Source organism: Astyanax mexicanus, chromosome 1 (genome assembly GCF_023375975.1).
Source record: "Astyanax mexicanus isolate ESR-SI-001 chromosome 1, AstMex3_surface, whole genome shotgun sequence".
Taxonomy (NCBI): Eukaryota; Metazoa; Chordata; class Actinopteri; order Characiformes; family Acestrorhamphidae; genus Astyanax; species Astyanax mexicanus.
The window spans coordinates 14,950,460-14,966,177 of NC_064408.1; the positions used below are offsets into that span (position 1 = coordinate 14,950,460).

The 15,718-nt window shown below is 37.0% G+C and overlaps 1 protein-coding gene across 1 annotated transcript in view; it reads left to right on the forward strand.

Annotated features, from left to right (window-relative positions):
• spns2 (spinster homolog 2 (Drosophila)) overlaps nucleotides 1-15,718 on the forward strand; it is a 175,355-nt gene that overhangs the window by 44,099 nt on the left and 115,538 nt on the right. The window contains exon 2 of the mRNA XM_022667647.2: nucleotides 6,060-6,125. Within this exon, the coding sequence (XP_022523368.2) occupies nucleotides 6,060-6,125 (66 nt within the window). The remainder of the gene's footprint in view (nucleotides 1-6,059; nucleotides 6,126-15,718) is intronic.

The following is a 15,718-nucleotide window of genomic DNA, read 5'->3' on the forward strand; positions in this document are numbered from 1 at the left end:
GCAGGCGTTGAAAGCACAATCTTTGGTCAAGGCTGAGGTGATAACAGTTGTTTACATCCTGCAGCAGTTTCTCTGGAAATAGCTTTGTTGCTTTGTTAACTGCCATATTTTTGTCCTTAAAAGTCAAGCAGATTTACTGTTGGAGGTGTCTGTGTGTGACGGAGCAGCAGCAACAGGCAGGGCAGCATTCCTTCACCTGAGCTAGTATCTGTTGCGGTATCTGCATGTTTTTTCAGTTTTTTCCATCTGCAGATCCGGAAAGAGCGCTCTGCTGCTCTCGTGTTGCAGTATCTCAGCGTATAGGCCGGTATCAGCAGATTCAGGTCATATGAGGTGCTGCTATACTGTAGTAAACACACTTACTGCCTTCTCTCTTCCTCCTCAATCTTGACTTTACCGGCTTCACCGGCCAACACCCGACCTCTCTTTTGTCTGGATGCCCGCGCTGCGTTGCCATGGCGATGCCTCAGCACCGGAGGCGGGCGGCAGAAGGTCGACCTGCCAGTTCGGCCATGTGGGGCATTTGCATTGTTCTGCGTCGCCCACACTTGGACGCTCCTCTGAGGCGAGGGACAAGAGCAGTGACCTCCCTGAAGTGATGACGCAAGGTGTGGTCAGAGCTGTTGGCCTGTGTTTAAGCCTGGCTGTATTAAAGGAGTGTCCACAAAGGAGTCTGCAGTGTTGCTCTTGTGCTGTTGAAGCAGATTGTCCATGTTATCTATCAGAAAGAACAATTGCACAGCATATTATAGATTTTTTTTTTTATATACGTCTACTTGAGGTTAGTTAAGACTGTAAAGTTTATACTGTATATTGGGGCTGTGCAATATGGTAAAAAATAAGAGAGCACTTAAAAATGATGAGTTTCTTTGATTTTACCAAATTGAAAACCTCTGGATTATAATTAAGAGGAAGATGGATAAACACAAGCCCTCAAACCAATCTGAACTGCTTTAATTGTTGCACCAGGAGTGGCATGAAGTTATCCAAAAGCAGCGTGTAAGACTGGTGGAGGAGAACATGCCAAGATGCATAAAAACAATCACCAAATATTGATTTTTTAATCCTTTAAAACTTTATGAATATGAACTTATATTATTTGCATTATTTGAGGTCTGAAAGCTCTGAAAGATCTTTTTTTGTTATTTCAGCCACTTTTCATTTTCTGTAAATAAATACTCTAAATGACAATATTTATATTTGGAATTTGGGAAAAATGTTGTCCGTAGTTTATAGAATAAAACAACAATGTTAATTTTACTCAAACATATACCTATAAATAGCAAAATCAAAGAAACTGATTTAGAAACTGAAGTGGTCTCTTAATTTTTTTTCCAGAGCTGTATTGTATCAAAATATTCTAAAACATTTTCACGATACAAAACAATAATCAAGATTTTCAAATGCTCTCCCAAACATTTACAAAAATTGTTTTATTCACTTAATACAATCAAACACAATTTATTAAGCTTTTTGTACTAAAACAGCCCTACTGTAATAATTAACTAATAACAAATTTTGTTGGCCCTGTAATTGAGCCGTGTGGGACTCCACAATACATTCTAAACCTAACACCGAAAAACAAAAAAAAGCTAAAGCAATCATAGTCTTCATAATCACAATTGCAAAATATATCATCATATTGTTCATCTCTTAGTATAAATGAGTACAATCTACTGCATTAAAGGAGAGAGACATAAAGAGAGAAAGATAGATGAAGAGAGAGGAAGAAGTAAGTAGAGGAGAAGTGAAATTTAGAACAAGGACAAATCCTAGACGTTCAGCGCCGCCTGCCAAACAGCGCTCTCATCGCTCAGTAGTATGACACCTGCCTAATGGTTCTTAACATCACTGTACTGACACACTGCCATGCTTCTACAATCCACTTTAGATAAGATTCAGTAAACTTCAGTGAGTGCCTCTCCACACCTGCATGAAGCTTATCTGAGTGCCTTTAGTTCGGTAATGATATTCCTATGAAGGAATGTCTGTCTTGATCTATGTTTATCTTTTGAACAACACTAAAGACTGAAGATAGATAGCTCTAGATAGCTTTAAACACATTATCCAGTATTTAAACATAAAGCACAGCATTGTATTGTAGCTATGGAAAGTGTTGTCTAATATTTATCTACTAGATTTCTTCACTTTCGTGTACTGATTGATGATCTTTCTGATGGAAACATACGTGTTTCAAATATTTAAAGTAAATTTTATCTGCTCCAGAATAATATTTTAATGGAATAATAGTTCTCTACAGGGACTACACCTGTTGTGTGAGTGTGCATTTGCACATCTGTGTCAGCAATGGGTGTAATGTAAAGTAGCTGAATGCATTCATTATATTATATAATATGCATTTTGACAAATATTATAGTTTGAAAATAATCTTTTTTTCATCAGATCTGTTGTTTTATTTCATTTTATTTTGTATTTCATCAAACACATTAGACCAAAAATATCCCAATAATTGTTTTGGGCCTCATTAAACAGACAGACAGAGCTGAAACATTACTTATAACTTTAGTGGGTGGGGCTACACTGCTAAAAATTATTAGTTTTTTTGTGGCATCACAAAAACATAAAGTAGCATATGGTCTTAAGAAAGAACTGTACACCTGTAAAGTTTGAACCTTAACACAGCTTAACATCAGTGAGGAATGTAAAGTTTTCCTAACATAAGTCACTAACCTAAACCTTAACAAGAGGTGCTTTGTGCTTGGTTACTCCACTCACCTCACCTGTACTGTAGTATATCCTGTGGGAGAACAGGAGATGATGGGAAGTATGTGTGGTTCTGGCAGGAGTTTGGTAGACAGGTGCGGGGCTTTGAGAACGGAGAACGCTGTGCCATCTGGCGCAGGAATCCCCCTCCCTGCGGGGCGAGTGAAAGCTGGGGTTTGTGGAGGTGGGCGACCAGGCTAATTAGAGCAGCGTCTAACTCTGAGAAGGAACAGAAGGACATGGGCCCTGTCTGGGTGGAAGAGTTGGGGTGTTAGCGACGCTGTATGTGGCAGAACAACATGTAGCTGTTATATGTTTCCGTCAGCCTCGAAAAACAGAACAGTGAGAGAGGCTTGAGAGGGAGCGGTGGGCTCGGATAGGCTGGATGTGCAGGGAAACTGATTAACTGAATCGTTATGTGACTCATTTGTGAATGAATCATTTATTTGAACAGGCTGTAACTTGGGTCACATGTCCAAAACAACTAGGCTAACAGCAAAACGACTAGGCTAACAGCAAAACGACTAGGCTAACAGTAAAACAACTAGGCTAACAGCAAAACAACTAGGCTAACAGCAAAACGACTAGGCTAACAGCAAAACGACTAGGCTAACAGCAAAACTACTAGGCTAGCAGCAAAACAACTAGGCTATCAGCAAAACGACTAGGCTAACAGCAAAACAACTAGGCTAACAGCAAAACGACTATGCTAACAGCAAAACGACTAGACTAACAGCAAAACAACTAGGCTAACAGCAAAACGACTAGGCTAACAGCAAAACGACTAGGCTAACAGCAAAACAACTAGGCTAAAAGCTAAACGACTAGGCTAACAGCAAAACGACTAGGCTAACAGCAAAACAACTAGGCTAGCAGCAAAATAACTAGGCTAACAGCAAAACGACTAGGCTAACAGCAAGACAACTAGACTAACAGCAAAACGACTAGGCTTCCTTGTCCCGTATACAGGCAACATGTGTAGATGATACAAATCCCTTTTTTCTGCAATAAAATAACTTATTTACGTTCTGAAAATGTGAGGGATTTGAAATCTCCTACAGGACACTTGGAGAAGCTGCCTGTTTTCTCTCTACTCCTCTTAATAATTCCAGATCAGTAATTCAGTAAGGAATCAAACCCGAATTCTAAATGTTTGAAAATAAAGACTTAAAAACTAGACAAACATAACGAAATTAAAGGTTTGGAGGACATTAGCTGTTAGATTTGTGTTTAGGAAAATATTGATTTTAAAATGAAGTTCAGGAAAGAGCTAATTCTATGATTTTATGTATTATATGTTGACATTAGCAGATCCTGGCCTTTTAAGGGGTTAACTGAGTCGTTATGTGATTCAGTTGTTAGTTATTTATTTGTGAATTAATCATTTATTTAAACAGGCTGTAATTTGGGTCACATCTACAAAATGACTAGGCTAGCTGTGTGGAGAAACACAGCAAAACTACTGGGCTAGATGTACTGGAAAACCGATCAGCTGAATCGTTATGTGACTCATTTGTTAATAAATGATTTGTTACTGAATCATGTATTTAAAGGCATTGTTTCTTAGAGCGTATTTCAGAGCTAAATAAAAAATAAAGTTACATTTACTCCATTACCCAAGTACAAATTGATTAAATACATTGCTATGAATGTGCTGTAATCGGTTCACTAGGCTAGGCTAGCTGCATGAGGAAAAATAAAGTCACTTTTACCTCATTAGTAGAGTGAAAACTGATTAGCTTCAGGACTAGCTGATTTGTTTGTGAATAATCATTTAAACTGTGATATTTGAACAGCCTGTAAACTGGTAGACCTGAGCAACTTGCTTAATGCTATTCTGTGCTAGCTAGTATTTTGTATGTGAACTGTACTGTAGACAGGCACTCAAATATAATTCAATTTTATTTAGGTTAGTTAATCCTAATTTGTGCTAGTTTGTGCTAATTTGTGCTAGTTTGTGCTAATTTGTGGTGTTGGTCTGTTAGCATACTTGATGCCTGGGCTTTTTTTCTTGAGAAACAATTAATATAATTTGGTAAATTAAGATTTCTTAAAAATATTTTGTCACAATTGGTTTGACTGTTTTATGTTTAATACAGATCCAAACAAAATATGTTGCAGGTTATCATTGCTAGCATTGAGTTAGCATTGAGTTAGCATTGCTAGAGATACCAGTTAATAACCAGTTAATAGAGATACCAGTTAGTATTATACACATCCCACCGTTATAGAAAATGTCCACAGAAAGATATTAGACAGTACTTTATATATGAATAATGTAATAAAACACAAATTCATAGAAGTGCTGTGTAAGAACTGTGTAATACTACTGAAACTGTTGATGTGCGGTGCAGCCATCTTGGATTCTAAACTCGTGGTTGGTGTGAATCTTTTGACTTTCCGAGTAAGAAATCAGGCTTGCGGGGCATTCCAGTTTAAATTCCCCTAATAAAACTTGGACATTTCCGCATCTGTTGTTCAAATGGAACACAGCATTAGTTTAGTTATTTTAGTTAACAAGTTCTACTGCTTCCTTGAATCAACATGAAGACATCTTGTGGCACTCAAGCCACTTAAATATGTTTGACGGATGGAGGAAGTCATCTTTTCAGAGATGATTTAGTACCTGAATGTCAGAAATTTGATTTTAATTATCTGTAACATGAGATCCTAACTAAACCTGATGAGCCAGTTTTACAAAGCTGAGTTGGAGGTATAGTTTAGGTCTTGTCTTCTGCCCTATAGCTGCTTAGATGTGGATCATTCATATGATCATCTTAGTGGTTAAATGTTCATAAATAGAAATTGAGTCATTTTGTGTTGTAAAAAAAAAAAATAAATACATTTAAACACGATATAGGATATTTTTACTAATATATTTTCCAATTTCAGCATAATTCAGTGGTTGAGACGTTTTGTAAAAAGTTATTTATACTGTGTTATCTTAAATCTTATGGTATAAAATCTTAATTGATGTCTGCTTAGATTTTTCACTAATGATGATGGAAACCAGGGCTTGTGATGTCTATTATGATGTGTCATTATGTAATTTTTTGCTGCATTTTTTTTACTTTTTGACATAATTTAAATCTGCCAATTGGTCTTTATGTTGTCTACATTGACTTCCATTGAAAATAAGGATGTTTTTTTTCTTCTCTTGTAAAGTTGTCATTTTAAAGATACAGGATTTTCATAAGATAGATACAAAATGAATCTTGACGATTATACGTTACAGAACATTCTAAAAAAAGTGGAATTTAAAAAGTGCAATCTGTTATTTGGCCACTTACTCTTGACACTTATCACCCCTTCTCTCTTTTTCCTCTTTTTCTCAGGTGTGATGCTCGACATTAAGCAACACTACAAAGTTAGCGATAGCGGCGTCGGCCTGTTACAAACAGGTAAGTCACTCCAAATCCCTTAATTACGTTTCAGTGTTGCAAACATTCACCACATGTACCCCTCACACACACACCCACACATGCTGAAACACACTTCTCATGCATGAGGGGACCCATTACTAGAGCCACTAAGCTTCTTAAATCCAGAGCAATTGGGACGACAAAGGCATAAAAGAGCAGCTAAGGTCCAACACCTCTCTTAGACAAGTGCCCTCAACACCATTCCCCTATTTTCCCCCACCTCCTCTCCCTAAGCCTGGATAATTGACGGCTGTTAAAGCTCTTGTTAGGGGAATACAAGGAGGAAATGTGGCATTTTGGACTGAGATGAGATCCACCCATAATTAAAAAAGCAGTATACTGATGACATTAACCAGTATATCATTTTCACAGGGGCACCATGTAGCCAGACAGACTTTAGCAATGACCATATATTCAGAAAACTCCATAAACCTCAGAAAACTCTATCCACACAGTCGAACGGCAGCCAATGTTGTTCTAAGCAGGGTTGTGAAGAGGGCAAGCAATCACAGCACAGTGCTCCCCATTTCCCCAGTTTCTGACTCTCTCCGCTTCCTGCCACCAGGAGGAAAAGCCTGGTTTGTACTGGAGTACAGTGTGCTTTTGTGAGGTCAACGGCGTCTTCACTTTTTCATTTTTTTCTCTGTTTTTATTTATTTTACTCCTTTTTATTTAAATCCGTAGCAGACTGCGGCTTCAACCTCAGACCCATCCCAGATCTTTATGAATAGACTTTTAACAGATATGCTCCAAAACAAAGCACTTTACCAAATGTCTTGAAATTATGTGACCCACAGTCCCACAGATATTTTTTTAAAATATTCACACAGTTCCAACTTCAGATTCTTCTGTCTGATTGTGTCATGTGGGCTTGAATGCTTGTGAGCGTATTTATTTGACATACGTTTTTCATATTGTCTTTGCTAAAATCCAACCACCTAGCAACACCATAGCAGCCACCTAGCTGCACCATAGCAGTCACCTAGCAACACCTGGCAGCACCATAGCAATCATCTAGCAATACCTATCAAACACATTTTTAACACCATAGCAGCCACCTAAGAACAACATAGCAGCCACCTTGCAAGACCAAAGAAAACACCTTTTTAACACAATAGCAGAACCATATCAAACATCTTTTTAACACCATGGCATCCACCTTGGATACCACAGCAACCACCCAGTAACACTTAAGAAAGCACTTAGCAACCAGTTAGCAACCCCTTAGCAACCACTATCTAACATTAAACAATCACCTTGGTAACCATAATGAGTACTAGGTGCCAGTGTTAATTTGTTAATGAAAACTGTATCTTCCTATTTATCACAATAAAAAAAGGTTGAAAACCAAATAGAAAGTAATATTTAAACAGGAGAACTATATTGATCGACGGAACTAAAAACATTTTAGTCAGTGTATATATTTGTCATTTAGAGCATTTATTTGCAGAAAATGAGAAATGGCTGAAATAACAAAAAAGATGCAGAGCTTTTAAATATCAAATAATGCAAAGAAAACAATATTCATAAAGTTAAGAGTTCAGAAATCAATATTTGGTGGAATAACCCTGGTTTTTAATCACAGTTTTCATGCATCTTGGCATGTTCTCCTCCACCAGTCTTACACACTGCTTTTGGATAACTTTATGCGTTTACTCCTGGTGCAAAAATTCAAGCAGTTCAGTTTGGTTTGATGGCTTGTGATCATCCATCTTCCTCTTGATTATATTCCAGAGGTTTTCAATTTGGTAAAATCAAAGAGTCTCATCATTTTAAATGGTTTCTTAATTTTTCCAGAGCTGTGTATATATATATATATATATATATATTAGGGGTGGGAATCTTTTACTATCTCACGATTCGATTCGATTCCGATTTTGGGGGCCACGATTCGATTCAAAATCGATTTTTGATTCAAAACGATTTGATTTATAAAAATTTATTGAAAACTTATTGAAAAAAAAGCCTCCAAAATATACACTGGTCCTGGAGAAGGTAATGTGTTACAAAAACAATAAAATGTGCAGGAATGTGGGTCTTCAGTGACAGAGGAATCACTGGGATATCACAATGACGTTAATGAACAATAAATAAATAATAAATAACACTGCTTTATTATAAGGCTACTAGCGGTGGTGTGTAGGTGACGCTGCTGGGCTGATGTGATGATAGCAGTGGAGCGCTAAAGTTCAGGAGCAGCTGCTGATTAACTAGTTAATTTTAGGCCGTTGTATTTCTTCAGAAAGGGGGCAGGAGGTGGAGAAATTAATTCATATTGTCCATTCCTTAATTCCTCTGTGATGGGGAGCTGAAATTAGCTCTGATTAGCTTATTGTTATTTTTCCGTTCCGCCTTAAATGCTGCAGCCCGCTGCCACCTGTAGCGTTATTTAAGGTGGAACTGGAAAGTTAGCTAGTTAGCTAGCTAACAGAAACTGAAACTAACTACTAGCGATCTTTTTTATGCTTGTTATGAAGCATTCTGCCATAAAACATTAAAACTACACGTTAATCTAAGGTAATATAGTGCTTGTTCTGCCATCTTACCGGTGATTCTCATACACCTACGCTCTGTGTGGGTCTGACGGTAAGTTCAAACTGCAGCGGCCACGGTCGCTTTGGGCAGTGGGAGGCGGAGCGAAAAACGCTTCGTGCCGCTGCAGTGTGAACTTACCGTGAGGGGTAGGGCCAAGGGAAGAAATGGGATTGGACCTTAGAATCGATTTTGGGACATTTTAAATCGATTCTGAATCGTAGTAAATGAGAATCAAGATTCTTATGTGAATCGATTTTTTGGCACACCTCTAATATATATATATATATATATATATATATATATATATATATATTGACTGAAATGACTAAATATCCACTTTATCTGTGGATAAATTCTGCATTTCCTTCACGAAAAGCACTTTTCTAGTTTCTATTTAAATGGTGTAGTTTCCTTTACTTGGTAGCCATATTAGTCTCTGAGCTCCAGAATGAAACTTTAGCATGAGGTAAACGTCTCTAAAACTACAGTATCTACTACAGTATATTTGAGGTCGGTACAAAACTGTAGACGTTAGAATGTTCCATTTCCCCTTTTCAACAGATATTAATAACACAGCAGAGGTGTATTGTGGGCCGGTGATGGCTCTGGTCAGTTGGTGGTTGGGTGGGTGGGTGTTTCAGTGTGCAGTATTCAGAGTGCAGTGTTTTGTTGAGGGGAGGGGAGGGTGCAGGGGTTGAGCTGGGACAGGCGCGGGTATTCTGAGACTTTGGGTAGGGCTTCCTGAGCCCGGCCGAGGCTGAGGCCACCTCAATCAGGCTTTTGTGAGGGGCGCTGTTATGTGGAAATCCCTCTGGCTGCTATGCACTGACTCTGTTTAGTGCTTTTTAAATGTCACTATACACCAACACACACACACACACACACACAGTCTCACACGCACCTGTACACACGCTCGCAAACATATGTACTCCAGGTTGGACAAATGCACACTCAAGCACTCGTACACGTGCACACACACAGTGCCTCATTGAACGGTTGCATGCGAGGCGGGGGAAGTCTGGGATTCAGATCCAGTCAGTGTTTGTCTATTGCCTCTATTCAGCTCGGTCTGAAAATATTAAAATCACTGGTCCGTGGACGCCTGAGAAAACATTTACTCATAAAACTTTCAGCTGTGAAGGGCTGGATGTTTTTAGAATATAATAATAGAGACAAAAATGAAAAAGACTCATGCTAAACAAATTTTAGCTGTATTTCGGGTAATTTTTGTTAAATATAAATGGAGCATAAATAAATAAATAGTTCAAAGAAGAATTTTATACATATATTTTATGCAGAACTTTGAAAAATGTATAAATAATTAACTTTAACAGCTAATACATACATCAGAGTGAACAGACATGTTTTTTGGAAGTCCTGATCTTTGTCAGCACAGTAAATTTGCCTTAATTGAGTTAATTGAGCACTTTATTCTCTCCTTCTCTTTTTTAATACAGTAATACACAAATTAATCAAATAAACTAAATAATTTACACAAAACACAGAATTTCACAGGGCATTAATTAAAATCAATTTTCCAAATTTCTTATACATAGTCTACATGCATTTACACATTCTCACCAGAGAGGTCACTAAATCCCCAAAACACCAATACTTACAGACTGCTACTTTAATTTAATGCTGATTGCGTTAATTTAATACTGGGACATTTACTGAATAGATGTTTTTTGGCATATTGTGGTCCTAACTTTAACTTTAAAAAAGAATCGTGTCTGGCCTAATTTAAGTAATTTTAATAGACATAGCTGTAATTCCTCGCAATTAAATTACATTTACAACATCTATTTTCTTTTTTCGTTTTATTTGTTTAGTTGTTTTACCTTTATCTCTCAGCATTGTCCAAATTTAATAACATAACTATTCACATACGTACACCGATATGCCAGAAGTCATGGGACAGCAGTGTATAAACTGATCATGAATTGTTACCTTAGGGATTGGCTTGGAAATGCCCGCACTTGTATAAGCTATAAGGTGTTGTTTTCTTGTGAGTGATGTTGAACACCGGCCAATGTGCTCATAGCAAGGCGTCATGAATTATCAATTCAGATTTATCAATGCATGGTGTCATGGATTGTATCAGAAATAAATATAAAATAATAAAAATAAATAATAATAATAATAGGTTAAAAATGTATAAAGTTCAGGAGGCAGGTCAGTGCAGTGTCCTTTGGCTTCCATTGGACATGGAAAGGTCAAAAGTCATGGGACACAATACTAATCACGTCTCATTAAATACTGTATGGCCTATCAGTGTCTGAGAAAGAGAGAGAGAGAGACAAAAAGACGTTAAATTAAGGCCTTTTCTTCATTGTTATCCCCAAAAAGAGTTTTGTATTGTCATGCTTAGACAAGAAATTACACTGTCAGTGGAGAGGCTTCAGTTTTTTTGCTAGCCTGTGGTTGAATGATTGGAGAGGGATGCAGGCTGTTGGTTCATTCGCAGCAGGGAGCGCATACTATTGGTTTATACTCAGCAGGCGGAGGCTGCTATTGGCTGCACACAGCAGTGTGCTGAGTAGTTGGAGACAAGGTTGACATTTGTTTGGACCTTTTTTTGCTGCACGGCTGCTTTCTCACTGCTCTCGGGCCGCGAGTGCCTGCGAGCGTAAATGTCACAAAACTTTTCCCGTATAAAAAAAGCCTCTGGAAAAATAAAGTCTTAAGAAGGTCTTTTTTTATGTCACTATAAACAGCTTGAGACTGAGGAGTCAGGTAACGGAGAGAGGGCTGAGGTACAATAATAAAGAAGAATAGTAGACGGCAAGGCTCTGTAACTCTGTAGCTGAATGTACTGTATGAGATTACAGTGGGCTGTGATAGAGTGTGTATGGAGAATGTGTGTGCGTGTGTGTATCTGTGTGTGTGTGTGAACTTAGATCAGATTCTGTGTGGCCTGTGATCCCCGTCTGACCTCGGTCTCACACACTGCTGCAGAATTTCATGAGCCTCGAGCACTGGCTGAGTGTGTGTGTGGAGGAGATGGTGTGTGGGGGTCACATGTGAGCAGCTGAGGTGTGTATGCAAGTGTGTGTGTGTGTGTGTGTGTGTGTGTGTGTGTGTGTGTGGGGGTGGTAAGGTGGCAAGTGAACACTTTGCCTGAGTTGCCACAGTGTCTGGTAGTCCCCCAAATTTTATCAACTATGTATTTCTCAGATTAATAATATAATTTCTCTTATTTTGTTATTAAAATCTACAGTTGCCAATGTACACCACTACATTAAATTAAACCCAAAACAAGCCCACAAAAATGAGATTATTGTAAATTATTTATAAACCCTTTATAAAGGTGGTCTTATTTTAAAGTGGTACCCACTTTTGTATGGAACGACATTATTGCTATTCCAGAAGTCTAGCAATAAGTAAAGTAACAAATAAACAAGTAAAAAGACAACAGCATCAGAATCCTTTTGATCAAAGGTTTAAGTGGTCAAGTTTGTAACGTCTTAGCTGTAGCATTACTTTAAAATTTAAATTATTTAAATTTTAAATTAGCCTGAACTAATGATATGGACTTGTTAGGTGAACTAATCTGTTCAGTGGATATATTAATATATGATGTCTATGTTGGGTCACAGATAAACACTCCTTGTCTGCTTCTTTCCTTGAGCTCTGGAGCTCTGAGGCTCATGTAGGCTCATGTATGCCGTCCCGAGACAGGAGCTGAACATTCCATTGGACTTTAGTCGACTGTACTGACGGCCTAATATCTGTTGTGACAGTTTGTCTTCATTTCTCACAATAAAGGGGCACATAATGTAATACTAGTGCATGCATGCCTGTGGCCAGACCGGAGTATCGGGTGTCTGTGAGGCATGAGGTCATACAGCAAACAGTGACACACATTTGTCTGACCTCAATACCAGACTCTCAGAGAGATGACACCTGGATGTGATCGATCTGACATCAGCAGGTGTCTGATGATGACATATGTCTGATTTATTTGCTCTCTGAAAAGCAGTAAATTGATATATTTAAAGTATATGCTACATAATAATATTAGTTAGTGTAATGCTACAACTAAAGAGCTACAAATTTGATCAATTAAACAACATTAATAATACATGATGAGCTTTGTCATAATGTTAATAAGCAAACCGATTAAAATAAAGCAACAAATATGCATCAATCATAGAATCAGTAGAGATAAGGGTTAAGTTAATTGCATGTTATATTTGTTTCTGTCTTAGTGACATATCTAGCATTATGTCATATTAATAAAATCAATCAATGGAAACCTGAAAAAACTCTGGAAAGTTCTCTGATTTAATTTGGCTTTGATATATTATAATTTTTTATTTGTCAAATTTTATTCTTTTTTAAATTATTTTTTTTTATTTGCTAAGTGGATTTTGTTTCATTCATAATATCAAAATACAGTATTTGGACAAAAGTATTGGATCTATGGCTGGGCGATATGGCCCTACAATAATATAACAATATTTCATGGTATTTTCACGATAACGATACTCTAGGCGATATAACAATAACACTGAATAAAATATATATATATATATATATTTCCAGGATATACTACTGCAACAAATTGAAAAAAAAAAAATATTATTGTATACAATATGATATGGCACACCCCTAACTGAGATATAAAAAAAAATACAAGAATTTAATCAGATTTGTAACAGACGTCAATGATCCAGAATGTCATGATACTAAAAATGCCCTCCAAATATCCCCATATATCCAGGATTAAAGTAAAATAAATGATACTGGACAGATATAATCTGTCTCTAGTAGATATAAAATGGGAATTGAGAACAGTTGGAATTTTTCTTTTGCTAAAACAGTAAAAAATAGTATCCTGATATGATAATTAGGGCAGGGTGATATGGCACGATATTTCAGGGTATAATATCGTTTACAATATTCAAAAATGTTGCCAATGTTATTGCATACGATACGATATGGCACACCCCAAATTGGGACACCTGCTAATTCATTGTCTCTTCTAAAAGCAAGGGTATTAAAAAGAGTTTATACTGCTTTTGTTTGGATAACTGTCTCTATTGTGCAGGGAAAGCTTTCCACTAGCTCCAATGAGTCCTATTCTATTGGCAGTACTTCTCTACAGGGTTTATCATTTGGATTTATAGTGTTTGAACATGCTAGCAGATCTGACTACATATCAGTTCATTCAGTTCAGATTGCTCATTCAAAATAATACACTATACAAAATATTAACACTAATATTAGTATGGTATAAGTTTCCATTACTCATTAGCAACATTAGCCTCTTAGCTCCAGTGCTAAGCTAACGAAGCACACCAGATATATATCTCTTGTGATCAGCTACATATGAGTTAATTGTAGTTACGATAATTGGTGAGCCACTGCACAACAGCACAAGTGGACTATTCGTGTGACACAGGTCTGCTTTATGTCAACCAAGTGACGGAACGTGTCACATATCTGTATGTCATCGCTCAGACAGTCATACAGACAGCCCGGGTGTAACTTCATCTTCTCCAAATTGGCTCTGCTCAGCCGTACGGTGTGGGCGCATTAGCCTGTACATATCACACCTGTCACTCAGCTCCACTTCCACCACACTGAGCATTCCACAACCATTCCCCTACAGCTAGTTTCTCATTACTGGACTGTAACACATCTCATGACTCAGGCGGCCCAGTTTCCTCTAGGACACTTAACCATTAATGTTTTGTTCCATAAGCCATAAACCTAACTAGCATTCTTAAAAAGTTACTTTATTTTAGTAATGAAGTTAAAAATGTTAAACTCATGTATTATATAGATGTATTAAAAAACACAGAGTGATTGATTTTAAAGGTTTATTTATTTTATTGTTGATGATTATGACTTACAGCCAATGAAAACCCAAAAATCAGTGTCTCAAAAAAACCTGAATATTAGATATGAGAACAACGTACTTTTGACAGTGTGGGCAGTGTGCCAAGTCCTGCTGGAAAATGAAATCTGCATCTTCATAAAAGTTGTCAGCAGAGAGAAACATGAAGTGCTGTAAGATTTTGTGGGAAAACAAAACTGCACTGACTTTAGACTTGATAATAAAACACAGTGGATCAACACCAGCAGATGACATGTCTCTCCAAACCATCACTGATTGTGGAAACTTCGCTCTAGACCTCAATTTGGGCTGTGTGTCTCTCCACTCTTCCTCCAGACTCTGCTTCCTTGATTTACAAATGAAATACACAATTTACTGTAAAAAAATAAGCAATAAAAGAAATAAACACTTAAAATAGATCATTCAGTGTGTAATACATCTATCTAATATATGAGTTTCACATTTTTAATGGAATTAATACAATAAAGTAACTTTTCAATGATATTCAAACATTTTGAAATGCACTAGTATGTCATATTTGGTTTATAAAAAACTGATGGAGATTGTAAGATGTCAATTTGTCAATACACTCCATATACATATTGGTTTATAAGCTGAAAAACAGTCACTGTTTTTCTGATGTCAGAAAAACAAACACACATATACTATATAGTCACTACTATCCAGCCTACAGTAGTTAAGCCCCGCCCACTTACACCAAGGCTCTAAACAAGGCTTATACATACACTTATAGTACAGTAGTTAGGCCCCCTGTTCTTTATATAAAAATATATAAATAAGACAAAATACAGCACAGCCAATCAGAACAGAGGTTGTTTGCATATGTCAGTTTAAAGGCACAGTATCCATACTACTTTTTTTTATACTTTTTATACTTTTTATACAAACCCACATTAATAATAATAAGTAAACATCTCAAGGAAAGAATTTAAATGCTTTAAAACTTTATAATATGGATCCTTGAAGATGGCAATTCAACTCCAGTGGTTTTGTAACAGCAAAAGTAAAAACAAAATGCCCCTAAACTTCAGAAAAAGAGCTGAATCGAAATAATTCTGGCTGAATTAAATTGAATCAATAATTATTGATTTGGAGTGCACAAAAAGATTTACACCTCTAAGCCCAGCCACCCCTAGATGAACTGCAGCTGGTCTCAGATCTGCACAAAAAG